The 16,605-nt window shown below is 37.9% G+C and overlaps 1 protein-coding gene across 3 annotated transcripts in view; it reads left to right on the top strand.

Annotated features, from left to right (window-relative positions):
* Nucleotides 1-16,605, top strand: part of LOC124170940 (rap1 GTPase-activating protein 1-like) — a 556,415-nt gene that overhangs the window by 290,862 nt on the left and 248,948 nt on the right. For all 3 annotated transcript variants that reach the window (XM_046550010.1, XM_046550011.1, XM_046550013.1), the window contains exon 2: nucleotides 3,931-4,072. In XM_046550010.1, coding sequence (XP_046405966.1) covers nucleotides 3,931-4,072 — 142 coding nt within the window. The remainder of the gene's footprint in view (nucleotides 1-3,930; nucleotides 4,073-16,605) is intronic.

Here is a 16,605-nt window from a genome sequence, read left to right as displayed (position 1 = left end):
CATTTTATAAATGATTTTACTCAACTATTATAATGGCGAGTTGAAAGAGGTCATGGAATGTGAATTTATGTGAATTTCATCAGCTGGGCTGAGTTGTAAAGTGAGTTATGTGGCGTGAAATCATCATACCGAGTGAAATGACGAATAGAGAAATTCTCGGAATGCGGTTTTCCCATCAGGGATATCGAGTCGTTTAGATTTCAAGCTATTGCTGTTTTGTGTATTTTATGTAAATACCTACATACATGTATCTTATGCAAGTATATAAATATGCATACAAATATGCATATTTTTTGGTGCACAGCTTTTCCTTCCGCTGTTCAAATTGGAGCGTTATGGTTGAAGTGATACCATGATTTCACCATCTCTCGGAAACAGCGGATAGCTGCACCTAAGAGTATATTTTGATCTAGGTGCCATTGTTTAGGATGTTTGGTTTTTTGAGAAATGAAAGGATTTACGACCGTGTATGTCATCGACAGTGCATTGATAACTTTTGTTCAACCCATTCGCGCATTTAAGAGTATCTATTATCTACTTAAATACGTCCAAATACGATAAATGTGCTTGAATAGTAGGAAACAGTGGCGCAGCGAGGGGGGTTTTGGGGGATAACCCCCCCCCCCCCCCCAGAGCTCCGAGAAATTTTTAAGCTTAATCCATTTTACTCAATTGGATTGATATTACTAATAGACTAGTGTAACTATTAATAAAATATCCGCAATTTATTAATCTCGCACCTACCCCTTATCTTGGTGGGTATTCCATACTCCCACACACCCCGGTATTAGTTGCACCTAAACCCCCTCAGCCTTAATTCCTAGCTGCGCCCCTGGTAGCAAATACTCGCTAGATGCGTGATTTTGAGATCATATTACATCTTCAGCTACCCACCTATAAAAATTACCTGCACTTCTTTTCACTGGGTTATCTGCTTATAGCTTTTTACAAAGCCTCCGGTCATATGCCACGCTGGCAAGCCTATACATCGGCCATGTTGTCTTTCCTCAAATAGTATTATCAATCAACGTTGGTTCCGGGTTATTATGATTCCTTTATCACCTAACGGTTGCCAGCAGTGCAATTGATAGCATGGAACTCTCTTAGATCGGCATTTGTTCTGGTCCTTTTACCTGTTCAGCATCGGTGCTTGAAGTTATCAATGCTTTGAAGTGGTGAGATAAGGTGGATAACTCTGTTGGTATCAGGTGCGTTTAAATGCTCCGGATAATGTCATAGTCATTGAATTCCCGCATAAGGACGACCAAACTCCTTTTCAAATGCTAGTTGAGTGTTTTAATGTACGATAGTACTGATTTAAAATAATTTTCAATTTGATAAAATATTGAGTTATCCATTCCTCCGTATTTCCGCGTATTATAATTAAACATTGGAAGAAATATTAGTTTGATCATTAATTTTCTGACTGATTTATGTCATTAGTTGTATGATACTCATGACGCTTTTCGAGTAGAAAAAAAATTGTTTTGCATCTCTCTTATAGTTGGTAAAATCTTCGTATTATCTCAGTTCATTTATGCATGCTTTGGCCGTTGATTTATAAACCGTTTTTATTACGATTAGGAATAATGCACTTAGTAATATGAATTTTCTAATGTTTAAGCCGTTTTTTTGTGCTGTTGCTTGATGCATTTTGAGAACGCTCAACTTTGACCACCAGTGTTCTCATCCCGTAAATGCGTTTTTCGCTCTTTTTCTCATTGAAACCTTTGAATGACAGTGAAAACGGACATTTAGTGTCATTTCATAAATATATTCATTAACAACCCAGTCCCTGGCCGTATTCAATGGTATATTTGGCCATCAGGCTTATCTGTATTTAGAATTTGGCCGTTGCTCTATGAGTTTTTATTTATTATTACTTAATATCATTAGGAACGATGCCAAGTTTCTTCCTACATGCAAGAAAAATTCCAAATTTCACTACATGACGCGTGATGAGATGTTTTACCACCGTGGAATCCGGGTCACAGTAACGCAAATATTTTTTCCTATTAGCGCCACGCGGGAGAAATTTGTAAATGTTTAAATTAAACGTAGTCAACAGTAGCCATAGGTGGATTAAGGGAGGCAAGGGGTACGTGTCCCCCCAGACGCTTAAAAAATAGACAAGATTTTTAATACATTTATCATTACGTTCGTTTTAATTAGTGTATTATGGAGCCTCAATCATTTAATTTAATACTAATAACTTTCATGTCAAAATAAAGAGAATATTTTCTGCAGTAAATGTTGTATTTTGATTTTAATCTCAAATATAAGAAGACCAGTCAGACCCTTGTGCCCCCCCAGAAAAAATCTTGATCCGCCCCTGTCAGCAGCGTCTAATTTTTTTTAGTACGTATGCTTACCTAAAGTGAAATGTTAAAGTAGAGATTTAGTATTTAAGAAAAGAGAAATTAATATTTTCTAAAATATTAAAATTTAGCCATAATAGGACTGATGTTAAATTAATTTTATCAATTTTATTTTTTTCCAAATTCTTTGTTTTAAAAGGAGTCAAATGACTAGCCCGTGCAACGGTAAGGTATAGTGATGTTGGAAATCGTATGATTTAAGCCACATTTTGTGGCAAAAATGTGAAAAATTATTGTGAGTATAATCGCGCAATATATTGTTCTCAAAGCCCTGATAGTTTAGGTGAACACTGTTTTGTTTGAGGTGAATATACACTCATAAGGAAATCTTGATCAAAGTCTGAGACCTTAAGTGTTGTTTTTTTAACCCTTTGAATTCCAACCGATTTTCTAGATGCTATGCTAAAAATTCCGGGGCAGGTTTGCTGATTTTACAGTAGTTTAGGAAAAAATATTATATCTGAAACACAAGTGAAGGTCACTTCTTTTGTGCCGTTTCAGTTTAATTTTTTTAATATTGTGTTGATGCCGAAAGCTATTAACTCAGCTAGGAATTTGTCTTTTCATAATTTAATTTTTCGTACGGAATATAACTTTTCTTTTCCATTGATGGGTAATAAAGTGGCGGTATTTTAACAGGACTTTTAGTAAGTGTTTGTCTTATCTCAATACATCTCGATTTTTTCTGTTCATGCAAATATTTCAGCAACAGGGAAAGGCTACTTACTACTACTACTAGAAAAACACACTTCGCGGGAGACAGAGACGTAGGTTAGCATTGAAATCATGTTGAATTTGCGAATATGCGAGCTTGGAATCACTAAAAAATACTACTATTCTGGTTCTAAATAGAGCAGTGGCTATTTTTTCGTCTCGCCACCAAGTATTTTCGCAAGTATTCTAGCAATTCACCGCTTTACGCGACGTAATTTCGATTGCGCCTTCGTGCACACGTCAGATTGCGCTACGACGTGCCCCGTGTAAAACGGCCTGAAGGGTTAATAAAGTTGGAATGACCCTTATGTGAAATTGCTAGCATATGGGAATCTATCTATTTATCCTGTTAGATTTATTCTCTATCTTATTGCCACAAATATTAAAAAAAAAAAGAGGATCCACAAGTCGGCCTATGCATATTGTCTCCCACCGCGCATTTTAATGGGTTTACCAAAGTCACCACTCGTGTCGTTGACGGACACAAGTGACCGAATTTCACGGGAAAATAAAGTATAATTAGGGGTATTAACCGAAGTTTATGCATATGATGATATCAAATTCATTACTTTTCAATGCTACTCCTCGCAATAACAAACCTTATACTGCAAAATATTGGATAAAAAAGTGGATCGCATTGCACTCATCACCGCGCCGCGGACATTTTTGAAAACTGATTTAAATGCGACTGAGAAGTGGCAATAGAAATCAGCCTTCTATGGAATGGAATTGGGTCTCCCCCATGCAGTCCCCATGCTTACTGCTTTGGTTTGCTCGTGTCATTGACCGCATGGGTTATCGCGAGCCAAAATGTTCTCATGGTCTTCTCTCGTTTTAGGCGACAGCCCATGGATGGTATCCAACAGCACCAAGGGCTCTTCTGTCCTTCGCCCGGCGAGCAGACTGACGGCTCCCGCAATTCCCTGGTCTCCTTCAGCGCCGACCACGGATCCAGTGGCCGGCTTCACTCCTGCCATCCGGTGAGCACATACCTTTCCACTGATAGCTCTCACCAGAGCTGTCCTCTGAAGGAAACGGACATGGGTGGGACATTTAAGACACGAAAAAATATCACTCGACATCATTTCTGGCCCGATACCAGTATTCTCGTTCCAATCTTTTTTCTTCCTATACATTTCTTGTCATTTTCCGTCGTCTCAGCCTTTTCTTCGTAAAAATTCACGTCAGTGAATCGGTGTAGACACCGTAAATCTTCGTGGGCTTATGGAAGATCGCTTCTATTGTGCCTCTTCAGTGTTATTTTCTTCTCAGCATTGTGTTAATGCCGAAAGCTATTTGAATTAGCTGAGCTAGGCCTTCCAATTTTTCAGAACTTATTTTTTCGTTCGGGATAGCATTTTTCTTTTTCATTGGATGGATAACAATCAGGCGGTATTTAAACATAAGTTTTAGCAATCGTTTGGAATTATATTGAGTCTTATATCAATACATCTCGATTTTTTGTGTTTTCACGCAAATATTTCAGCATCAGTGAAAGACTACTTACCAATATCAAATAAACTGGTGACGAAATTTTCTAATTGGTATGGGATGGTATTTAATTTATATTTGAATTGAAAATTTCTCAAGCATAATTTTTATTATTAATTTAACATTCCACTGCTATTTATCTTAATATTAACGTTTTACATCTTTTGTGACATATTTCTTCTGAAAAATAATTAAATCTTAAATAGCGAAAGTTTAAAAAGCGTTTTAATACTTCCTCGAGTTGTCAAAATTCCTCCTTTTGCAGCATACTGAGTGTAATTTAATCACTTTTACTCATCCTCATTTCTAATTCAATGCTCACAATCAAAAATAATGCTCACATTGCTATTTTCCGGGTCATAAATCAATTATTATATGGGAAATGAAATGGAGGTATTCAGAAAAATTACGATTTGAATGTATAGTTAAAAAATAAATAGTAAAAAGTTAGTTAGTTACTGAGTTATTTAGTTCACTGTCAACATTAAAACTGCCAGCAAGTGAATGTTCAAATTAAACGAAATTTTATTATTGTAACAGCATGTATAATTATCTTGAAGTTTAAGCAGATTCTGAAATTGAGTATTTTAGAAAAGTGAACTACTAATTTGCGAAATAATACAATTCAGCCGTGGTAGGAAATGGAGTTAAATCAATTTTATCATTTTTAAACCTTGCTAATCAAAACCCTAGTTTAAATAGGAGTCAAAAGCCATACCATGTAGGCCGATAAGAGGTCACAGTGTTGGTGAATCAACGTCAATTTCAGTAGCGTCGGATCGCTTGTTGCATGAGCGTATGCCATCAACTCAGGGTAATACGTATTTTATGCTTTGCTTCTCCGGCTCGCATGTCCGGTCGCGATGCTCACCTGTTGTTCGTCCGCGGTTATTTCCTGGTTTCTGCACTTCGTCTAGAGACAGGGAGTTTTCATGAGCCAGGAATTTAATCGGGATGAATCATTTCATGACCGATCGTAATGCTACAGGGCGGGCATGAGCTTTAGCAATTTTGGGACGCCATGAATCGTTTCAAGTGATGCAATAAATCGGATAACATATCTACATCTACATGATACCCCGCTAACCGCCTAAAAGTCGTGTGGCAGAGGGTTTTAAGACACAACCCGTTTACACAGAAAAATGAAGTGATCTAACGAAATTTCGACTAGCTTTTATTAACGTCTCTTATGGCTCGGGAGAAAAAGGTAACCGTACATTTATCCGTACGGCAAAACATCTCTCTTAATTTATCGCTTATGTTGGACCAAGAAATATAGTGGGGCTCTAATATTATGTTCTCCGTGTCGCTCTTGAAGATATCCATTCTCAATTGCTCAAGCAATCTAAGCCTAGCGCGCAGCCTCCGAGTCTCCAGCGGCTCGCAGCCTAATTCGCTTAACATCTGAGTAACGCTGTCTGTACGCCCGTAACAGTTTTTGACGAACCGCGCAGCCTTCCTTTGTATTTGATTCAGTTCGCGGATTAAGTCTTTCTGCGCCGGGTCCCATACTCTCGCTGCATATTCAAGGTGCGGTCGGACGAGTGCGAAATAGCACCTTTCTTGTGAGTAAACTTCTCTCGGGTTTCCCACCGGGTTAAAGGCTTCATAATGGCCGACGTTTCGAGCTCCGACTCGGCGATCATCATCAGGGCTACGGGATGAGCGCCGGATGATCCAGTGATGATGAGGACTGGATGATCCAGTAGCCCTGATGATGAGCGCCGAGTCGGAGCTCGAAACGTGTCGGCCATTATGAAGCCTTTAACCCGGTGGGAAACCCGAGAGAAGTTTACTAACATCATTCGCCGGGAAAGTATCAAATCTTTCAGCATCTTTCTTTTACTTTTTTATCGGAAAATGATCTCACAATACGCTTGACGATTCCTAATTTCTTCAGGGCTATGCCGCAAATATTCCTTATATGCGTTCCCCACGAGAGGTGTGAGTCGGTTCACTTTCGGCACCGAAGATAGCGGGTCATCCCGTTGAAACGTCTGTCAGTTATTGTGTCTCTTTTGTACGTGTTTGTGTGTTTTTCATTGTCAATTTCTGTTAGAGGTCACAACATGGACGAATCAGTATATATTTTAGTAGCGTCGAATAAGTTGTTGCATGATGGTTATATAGGGGTCACGAAGAAAAGTTATGTGCCGTTTACCTCTGCCCTCGCAATATCAGAGTAAATATTAACAAGAGCGATTGTGGCCTTCTGCGCATGCGACCTCATACCATGGCTGACTAAAGCAATAGCGTTTGTGTTCACGTAGTTAAATCGATTGGATATTTTTTCATTTGCTAAAGCACTGCACTGAACAGGTGACTTCGTAAGCAGTCACGCGTACGGGTGCAAAGTTATTAGCACCAAAGATGAAATTCGACACGAAAAAATTATTTGGCCTTGCCGGGATTCGAACCCGAATCTCCCGATTTCCGTTCAGGCATGGCACCAGAGGCTTGGTGGTGTAATTTTTAGCATACTGGACCGCAAATCTGGGGATCCGGCTTCGAACCCCGGTTAAACCAAATCCTCTTTTTAAATGGAGAATTTTATTATTGGTGTAAATATTTTTTAATTTAATTTTCACGAAAAATCAGGATTTTTGTATTAATTTAGCATTTTGTATTTTTATTTTATTTTTTTAGATTTTAGTATTTATTTAGCAGTGAATTATTTGTAGTAACAAGCAGACCAAGGTTAACATTATACAAACGTTGTTTTCTCCTCATGAGGCCAATGTTATTTCATTTACTGCCCCCTAAAATTAAAAAAATAAAATCCTCAAATATAATGTTAAAACTTGCCAAAGACTGGCTTTTTTCATAAGAAATAATTGAACATTATTTTGCTGTTATTTCTATCAAACACTCATGTATTATTTACCGTATTATTATTTCTTTTACTGTCATATATTTTCGTTATCTGATGGTGGCTCAATTATAGTCCTAGCCTTGGAGACCAATTAAATCTCCTTCCATTTATTTTTTATAATTTTTAAGCATTTTATTCTCTCATCTTTACATGCCTCATTTTGGAGGTTTTAATGTTGGACTGCGCAGTCACTTGAAGCGCTCTTGTATATAATTACTCTGAGCTCACAATTAGAGTGACGCAAAATTTTCATGGTAACCTCGAGTGCACGTGAATTTGACCCTTATGCTCCTTCCGTTACTTCACGTTGTCGAGCACGTCTTCCGGAGGTCATGCCCTCTTGAATTGTATGGCATCCAATTGGGATACACCGGCGGAACTGTGAGGCGAACCTATATCAGGTCCGTGTTGTGGTCAATTTATACAGTTCTGATCGCCGCACGCGACGTTGCATGTCATTGACTATGCCCACTGCATTTAGATTGATTCGACGTGCATGATTGACCCAGGCCTGCGACCCGGAGATGAGGCTTCTCGGAATCGTTCATGCCTCGCTGTTCCAGAGGTATTTTTGAGTTTGATCGCTCTGCCAAACATGCGCATCTTGAGTAGAATGCCGCGACAAAATCTACCGTGCATGCTTAATAAATAAATTCGTATCCCTTATACGTTGGAGTGTTGGTTTTAGAAAGAAATTAAATACTCCGATCTAGCAATGGAAAATATTTAAAAACACCGACTCGCTTTCGTCGTTATCGGTTTTGGAAGTAAATTTCAGTTTATGCAATAAACGATGACATTAATTAAAATAATATCTAAAAATGATAAATTTTAACATTTAAAATATATGTAATATATAAATATTGAAAACAATGCATATTCGTGTCTATTTAAAAAATTAATTATTAAGTTACTTTTGGACCTTGTAAAGGCCGTTTTAAATGGTACACGGAATTGCGCAATCTGACGTACGTGCGAAGGTGCAATCAAAATTGCGTCGTGTAAAGCGGTGAATCGCTAGAATAAGGCGGGAAAGCGAGGATGCGAGACGGCAAAATAGCCCCTGTTCTATTTTTTTTCATGCATTCGCGCAATTCCACGCCATTTTAGAAATTAATGCAGCTCTAACCTGCGCAATTCCGTGCTCCTTGTAAAACGGCCGTAAGAGTCATCATTTATTTGGCGAAACAGTTGCAGTTAATGCTAGGCAAACTATTGATTCTTTGTTGTGCCTCGTATTGTACGCAGGATTTCCTAGAGGTTTTCCATTGCTCCGAGACGTTATCTTTTTTAGGGCCGAATTAGTAATTCAGAGTTATTGAAGTTTCACTGTAGCAAGTGTAAATATTTGCCGTATTTGATGGGTACCTCTCGTGTATGTAGCTCTACGGCGGATGGTTATAACTGTGATGAAGCTGGCTCGCAATTTTTGAGCTTAATAAAGATATTAGTTTTTAGATGCTGCAGGCACTATATCCAATAAGTGATGATGCTTGAATGCCGGGCCGGAATAGCCAGAATAGTTTCGCCTGCGTCTCTGGGAGAGTAGAAATTTTCTACGAAGAAATGTTTTCTTGTCTTGGTAGCGATTTGTTGTTGAATGATTACCATTTTTTAATTTAATTTTTCCTTATTTTTTAAAAGCTGTCTTTCCTACTACTTTTCTTTCGGATCAAATGCAAATTCTATTTCATTTCAAAACACGATTTTTCTATAGCTCAGTTCTTACGAATTGATTTCATTCCAATAGTTTCTCTAAGTTCTAATGATTGTGTATTCATAATTTGGTGGCATATTTTATGCAGTGAAGTATCAGAATAACGATTGGGCGGCCTAGGTGGGAATCAAAGAATTTTCGAGGTGGGATTGCCTGGGGGTCAATGAATGGAGCAGAAGCTGTGGGGAAATATTTTAGGATTGGGATGCAATTCAATGCGGGGTGACTCGTCATGAACACTGGTCTTCCGTATAATGAATATTTTGGCAAGTGACAATTCCTCGGGCGACTCATCCAAACGTCTTTCTTCACTTGATATTTTTTTATGAACTCTCGATTCCCGTTCAATATTTAATCCTCCGCCACAATAACCGATATTGCTCATTATAATTACCACTTAGACACTCATTCAATGATAAGACAAGTAGGCGTCATCCTAATTCTTCCTCATTCCACTGACTTTTATTTTAAGACCGTTTGACTCGGTGAAAGATATTATACCTAACAACGAATTTTAAGTTTAATTGGTACATTTCTCAAATGAAATAAGATTAAAACTAAATGCAAAAAATAACTTTGTAATTTTACATAAATTAAATAATGTACGACCTAGGTTTCGACGTGGCTCGTCATCATTTTTCTACATTATTAAATTTTTTTTTTTACATTTCACTATGTTTAGTCGATTGAATGATATCACGCTCGAGACAACGAATCATATGAAATCCGGATAGTTTTTGCTTTCCAGCCATTCCTTCATAAACTGGTGTGTGACGTTGTTGGTGATAAATTTTCTCTTACATAGCGCCTCATTTTTTATGTCTGTAAGAATTTTACTCGCGTATCGTCCTCTAAATTCATACAGCAAAATAATCTGTCCTTCATTCATCGCTAGTTTTGACAAGGGCTTCGTTATGGAGTCATTAGCTAGTGTGTAGGTTTTATAGTGGTTTCATTCATTCATACGGCTGTCTAATAAATACTTTGAATTCCCTTTCTTATAATGTATTTACTTGGCACTTGATTCACATTTTCATTCTACCCTGAAGTAATTTTACTATTAGTTTCCAATAATAATTATTGTAAATAGGCAAATAATTAAACATATGCTATCTGCAGTATCGGACGCTTGAATAGACAGCTTACTATTCGTGAACTAGTACTTCCCAATGAAACTCTTTATTTTATAAATACTACGTTTGCTAACCCAATGATTTGTAATTTTTCCTTATCTATTAGTCAACTTGTTCTTTAGTTTTCCGCCGAATTTCAATAGTTGCCCTCTTCCAACTGTGGCTAATCGTAAAAATATTGGTGCCTCATTAGTAGTTTCCAACCCTCTCTTCCCGATCACTCAATTTTCTTTAACCTAGAGATTGGATTGATTGCCCAGGGTAGAGCTCTCCCCATACTAACCCGTTGGCTTTAGGAGTATATAGTGCATGCGCAATGACTTGCCCAATACCGGACACTGCCCAGTACCGGACAGTGTGTGTTTAAGAAAAAATAAGCTAGAGAGCAGGGTCACGCACCCTGGCCCCGAAATGCTATGCCACCCAAAGTCATTGCATAGTAGGCAGCCATTTCTTGCCAGGCTTATAGTAGCAATGAGTGAGGTATGTGTTTTTGTCCCGTTGGCTGCTTCCCGACCTAATTTTTAAGCTTCAAAACTGTGACATCTGATTCCAAGATTTTGTTTTCTCATAGCTTGGGTCAATACTACTTAAATAGACAATGGTTTGAAGTTATTTATTATTTAATTGTAAACATTAGTTTGCAAGGGTAAAGTTAAATCATCTACCCACCACTTTTGCCCAGTATCGGACGGTCTTGAATTGCCCAATACCGGACACTGGCACTTTAGTGTGCTAGCTCATTGAACGTTATATTCTTTTTTCCAAGCACATAGCACACGATGGCGAAGGAGAAAAAAAGGGTATTTGGTCAGAGGACTTAATGAAAATGGGAGTAAAGCAAGTACTGGAAAATAAAATTTCTATTAGACAAGCTTCACTCCATTTCTCTGTCCCAAAGAGTACGCTGGCAGACAGAATCAAGCAGCAAAGAGGAGGTGGGGACATGGATATGAAGCCAGGGTCACTTTAAGAAGGAATTCTATAGATTCAGACGAGAAGATGATGCAACAAGGAAGAGTTTATAAGATTTTCTTTTGATATAGCTGAACCCTTGAAAATTCCACACCAATTTTATGAAGATAAGAAGAAAAAAATTTTTAAGCCGCCATCCCCAGCTTTCGTTGCAAAAACCTCAGTCAACCAGTATTCCACAAGCTCTCGGTTTAAGTAAACCACAAGCAGACCTCTTATTCAACAAGTATGAAGAAATGCTAACAAAATGTAACTTTATTTTCTTCTTAACTAATTAAAAAGTTATATACTTGTGTCAAATGATTATTTTCGTTATGTTAACCAATGTAATCTACGAGTTCTTAAGTGTCCGGTACTGGGCAAGCGTTTCTGGAACACTACGAAAACTAAAACGTTTTCATTTCTTAATTTTATGTATTCAACCACTGCATTTTGCAAATATTGATTTTTTTTTCTCTAAACAAAAATTTTAACTTTCCAAAAATTTCATTTTTGTTTCCTACACGTATTTCAAAAAAAATATTATTTTTTTAAAAAACCTTACGTGTCGGGTACTGGGAAAGTCTCCCCTAAGTTCTAGTATTTTGGTGTAGTTCCTGTCGTGGGCTACTTACGAATTTACTCTTATTTCTGGGGTAAATGAAACATCATGGTAACTATTTTAGGTGAGCAAAACGTGAGGCTTTTCAGGGATACAAACATGAGACTCCTAAGTCGGTACCCATAAGTGCACTGTCTAGATTGTGCAAAGTTTTGAATGAAAATTCGTGATAGAACTTTTTCTCACCCAACTACATCATCCTTAATATGTTTTACGGATTCCGAACGTAGTAGATAATATTTTTTGCTTCGTGTGGGAGTTTTGTGTGCTCCCTCTATTTTGTCTTGCTTTGCAATTTACTCGGTGCACTCAAATCCATTGGAATCATTGATCAAGGAAATCCATATGATTAAATTTAAATTCCTAAACGCCGTTGTAACTGTAATCTGGAGCTGAAAATCGGTTGAAGAGCAATCATTTTTGGCCTTTGTAAATTAATTTAATCTGAACTCAATTTCAGTTGAGATTATAACGATACATTTCAGTGTAAGGCAAGTGCGGAATAACCAACTATATCAGTAAGTTAATGCTGTTATTGCATAAAAACAATTTAATGAATATTTTCCGTTCACTCAATTAATTCATCCACTCTGTGAAAATATTATTTAATTCTTCCCTGTTCATTTTCACCATTTAACTTGATTGCGTAAGCCAAGCTAATTATTTGTGGTTGGACGTAAAGGGATTAATTCCAAGTTATTCAATGTTTGCTCGGCTAAATTTTCACGTAAATTATTTTGTTGGGCCTCACATATTAATTTGATTCCTGCATCATCGGATATTAAATTATAAATTTTATTTTTTGTCTTGTTAAAATTACATCCCTTTTCCGTGGTTTGACATTTTATGAAACTCTGTACTCAATTAATTTGTTTAATCTAATCCACGCAGTTAGTTAACTCTGCATTTTGATTTTTTTGCGATTCAAGTTGATATTATTCACGAATTTAATTATTGCAGGTCATACATGGTGAATAATGTCGTCAGAATTCAATTTGAGCTGTTGTGATACTCCACTGAAATTGTATTACTTTACCTAGACTTCGATATGACTTATGTTTTAAGGGCAAAATCATGGTTTCTGTTGTCTGCCTAAATATTTACATAGTAAAAAATAAACAAGAATATAAACTTAGATACCCTCCCCGCTTAGTACTCGCTCCATCCACATCTTTTGTCTCCTCCGTGCCTCATCTAGAAGCTGCCTCTCCTCACCCACCCAGTACTTCGTCGTTCCTCCTCTCCATCAACTTCACCATCTCCATTCTTCTCCGCACCCACATCTCGAATACCTCCAGTCTTCTCTCGTCATCCTTCCTAGCTGTCCATGTTTCCGCACCGTGAAGCGCTATACTCCAGATCAAAATCTTTGCTAGCCTTTTTTTAAAACTCCTCGAATCATTTTCCGGAACTTTACTCACATCTTAATCCCGATTCTAACTCGAAACGGTTGCCCGAATGCACAGTGGGCGGAAATAAAAAATCTTGACAAAACTTATATCTCCGTTATTATTTAACGTATATCCACGATTTTTTTTCTATTTTTAATGATTATTTCATCCTAAATCCGAATCTAATGTTATTTTTGCTGTAGACCGATCAGGGGCCACTCTAAAACAAAATAGCAGAAACAGTAAAATACCCTTCTTTAAATATTAAAAGTGGAGAATGTAAGACAGTTATAATTAAGTATTTTATTCCTACAAGTGATATCAATGAGTTAAAAACATCGTCACATAACCCTAACAAACTATTCCGAGATATATCGATACGCGGTATCGATACAATATCGCACATATAAAGGTTAGGAATTTTATCAATGTATTCCACTGAAATTATACACCATTTTTGTTTTCCAAAAATAGTGAAAATTCAGGGTTTTGTCAAGTTTTTTTCGATTTCCGCCCACTGTGCGATGGTATTACGAGACCTAACTCAAGTCCCGACTCAAATTGAGTCGCTGAGTTCCTAGATTTTCGCCGCCATCGCATCACGTTATTTAAAATAAATGTATATCTCGTAAAAAATACTTTCCACGGCTGATATTGAACTTCAGAAATGCTACTTTTGTAATCAGGAGACCATGCGTGAAAAAATTTTATGGTCATGATTTTTTTGTAAATGTTACTATAGTCTTGCTAAAATGAGTTCACCTGAAGTTATTTTCTGAAATACGAAAACTAACTCAAACTCGACTTTGAGATCTGAACTATTGAAATAAGACCCTACCTCTGGAGCTCCAGTATTTCACGATTTTAGAAGCAGTACCGTCAAAAAAAATTTCCCGAAATTGTTTCACTCTTTTATGTTTTGGTATTTTTTTGTTTTTATTTATTATTTATCTATGGTATTTATTTTTTAATATTTGGAAGCATTCGTAAAAAATTTAATTTATGTTAATAATAATGCAGTAGTGAGTGTATTGCACAAAATAAGGAATATTTACGCCGGAATTCATTTTTGGAGCTTTCGGAACTTCTGTCTCAACGCATAAGAAAAAACTAGAAGCTCCGAAGGAAAGCTTCGAAAAAAATTCCCCTGTCTTTGTTTTTATGTTTCTTATTAGGGCTAGTAGCTCGCTACTGTATTATTATTATTTACTACACGCATAATTTTTCGACGATATTGTTTAAATATAAGTAAATATTTCATTTAAGTATTTATTATTATGTAAATATTTTTAAATATTTATTTAGGCACCTGTTTGACTTGCGTAGTCGCGGCGGAAACATTTGAACTGGCGAGGAGCTGATGTAAAAATTACATTATCCATCGCATTTAATTTCGGTTTGGCAATACGGTAGTTTCCTTCATCAAAGAAAACGAAAGGCATTGATTGCGATTCGTTACCCACCATTAGTGTACTCATAATATACAAAGTATTTGGTTTTAGAAATCCCAGTTTAGACGGATTGCAATGGTCAATTTTAACTGCATTTGAAAAAGGCCAGATTCGCGCCCATGCGATGCCACTCCACGTGACGTCACAGGAACCAAGTTTCTATACGAGTAAATATTTGACTTTGAGGAGTTTTACTCGTCTGAGATTACCAATGCATGCATGAGGCACAGACTTCAGGGAAACATTTCTTAATAATCACCTATTAAAACTGCATATGGTCGGAAAATTAGCAGCCAGCATCGCAGCGGCGTACAATATCCTCGCCCCAAGGACACCTCACACGGCGAAAGCGGGATCCAGAATGACGTCAGACGGGCTTTTCACAGCATTCATACTTAGCCGTCGCGTTTTCGCGCGCTTGAAAATTTTCCCTGTTCAATTTATCGCGAAAAATAGATATCGTCATTTAAAAATCTGAAAGCATGAAATGCGTACTCCAAGAGTAATAATCTTTCGATTTAGGCAATTAAAAAATAATAGGAAACCACCCTATTGAATTGTGTAATTATTATTATTAATTATTGCATGAGTAATTATATTATAAGAGTAGTTATTATTTTGTGTAATTATAAGATTGTAAAGATTCAATATCGAGTCAGGTTCTGGAATACGGGCCCTAATTAGGTTATTTATATTCCTTTGGGCGATTGAAATTCATAATAATTGCAGTAATTTGACATCTCTGGAGCGGCTCTCTCGGTTGAGCTTCATTCCGTCAGGTGGCGTGCTGTGTGCGTGCCCGTATCGACCGTTGGAGTGCAGTTCGACGGGAAGCGGACTGGTTTTTCAAGTGATCCGTTGAATGGGGAGACACGATGGATTGAGGAGCGCGCGTATGCCTCGGCGCGGCATTGTTTGTTTGGACGCACGGGGGAGTCAATTTTCAGGCCGCGCCGGTTCCCACCAGGGGCGCAGCTAGGAATTAAGTCTTGGGGGGGGGGGGGTTAAGGTGCAACTAATACCGGGGTGTGTGGGGGTATGGAATATCCACCAGGATAAGCGGTAGGTGCGAGATTAGTAAATTGCGGAGTTTTGAGATAAATGGTTCAAAATGGTGAGTTTTACGGCTTTCTGAGGGATATTTTATTAATCCTTACAATATTCTATTAGTAATGTCAACGTGTGAGGGCTCAGGGGAGCTCTTCGAGGATACAACGCACCGTGGCCGGGAACCAAGCCCGTGGCTTATACGCCCGATCACCCGGGGAGGGGAGGAGAGGAAGGGAAAAGGAAAGAGGCGCCGCCGCGATAGGAGCCCGATGACGCCTCTGGGAGAGGAAAGGTGCGGAAGAGACGGGACGGGGAAAAACACTTCAATGCTTTAGAAGCGAAGAAGGCCCACTAAATAGCTAACCCAAGCATAAGCAATTAATGTTCTAACGATCTTGGAGGATTATTCTATGAGGAAGAATAATCCAACGATCAGATCGTTAGATAAAAGTAATATCAATCGAATTAAGTAGAATGGATTAAACTTAAAAATTTCTCCGAGCTCTGGGGGGAGGGTTTATCCGCCAACCCCCCCCCCCTCGCTGCGCCACTGGTCCCCACGTATCGATGCCGTGTAGCGCCCCACCCGCGAGCCCCCGCGCCTCACTAGGAAGTGATCAACGGAAGAAATTCGAGCACGAATCTCCATCAAATATCTCTGCCTTTGCATATCTTACCGACTTCTTCTCAAGTATAGTAAAATATAGAGTCCATCACATGCGTAATATGCCCTGTAACACCATTAATATCATTTCTCTCTCCATCCACAATATTCCTTTTCTACGACTTAAAAGTGACCTTAAATTTATCTACTATCTCCTATATTCTATCA

The sequence above is a fragment of the Ischnura elegans genome, chromosome X, assembly GCF_921293095.1.
Source record: "Ischnura elegans chromosome X, ioIscEleg1.1, whole genome shotgun sequence".
In the NCBI taxonomy this organism is placed as follows: domain Eukaryota; kingdom Metazoa; phylum Arthropoda; class Insecta; order Odonata; family Coenagrionidae; genus Ischnura; species Ischnura elegans.
Note: the sequence above shows the minus strand (reverse complement) of the source record. Positions and strands in the feature narration are given on the sequence as shown.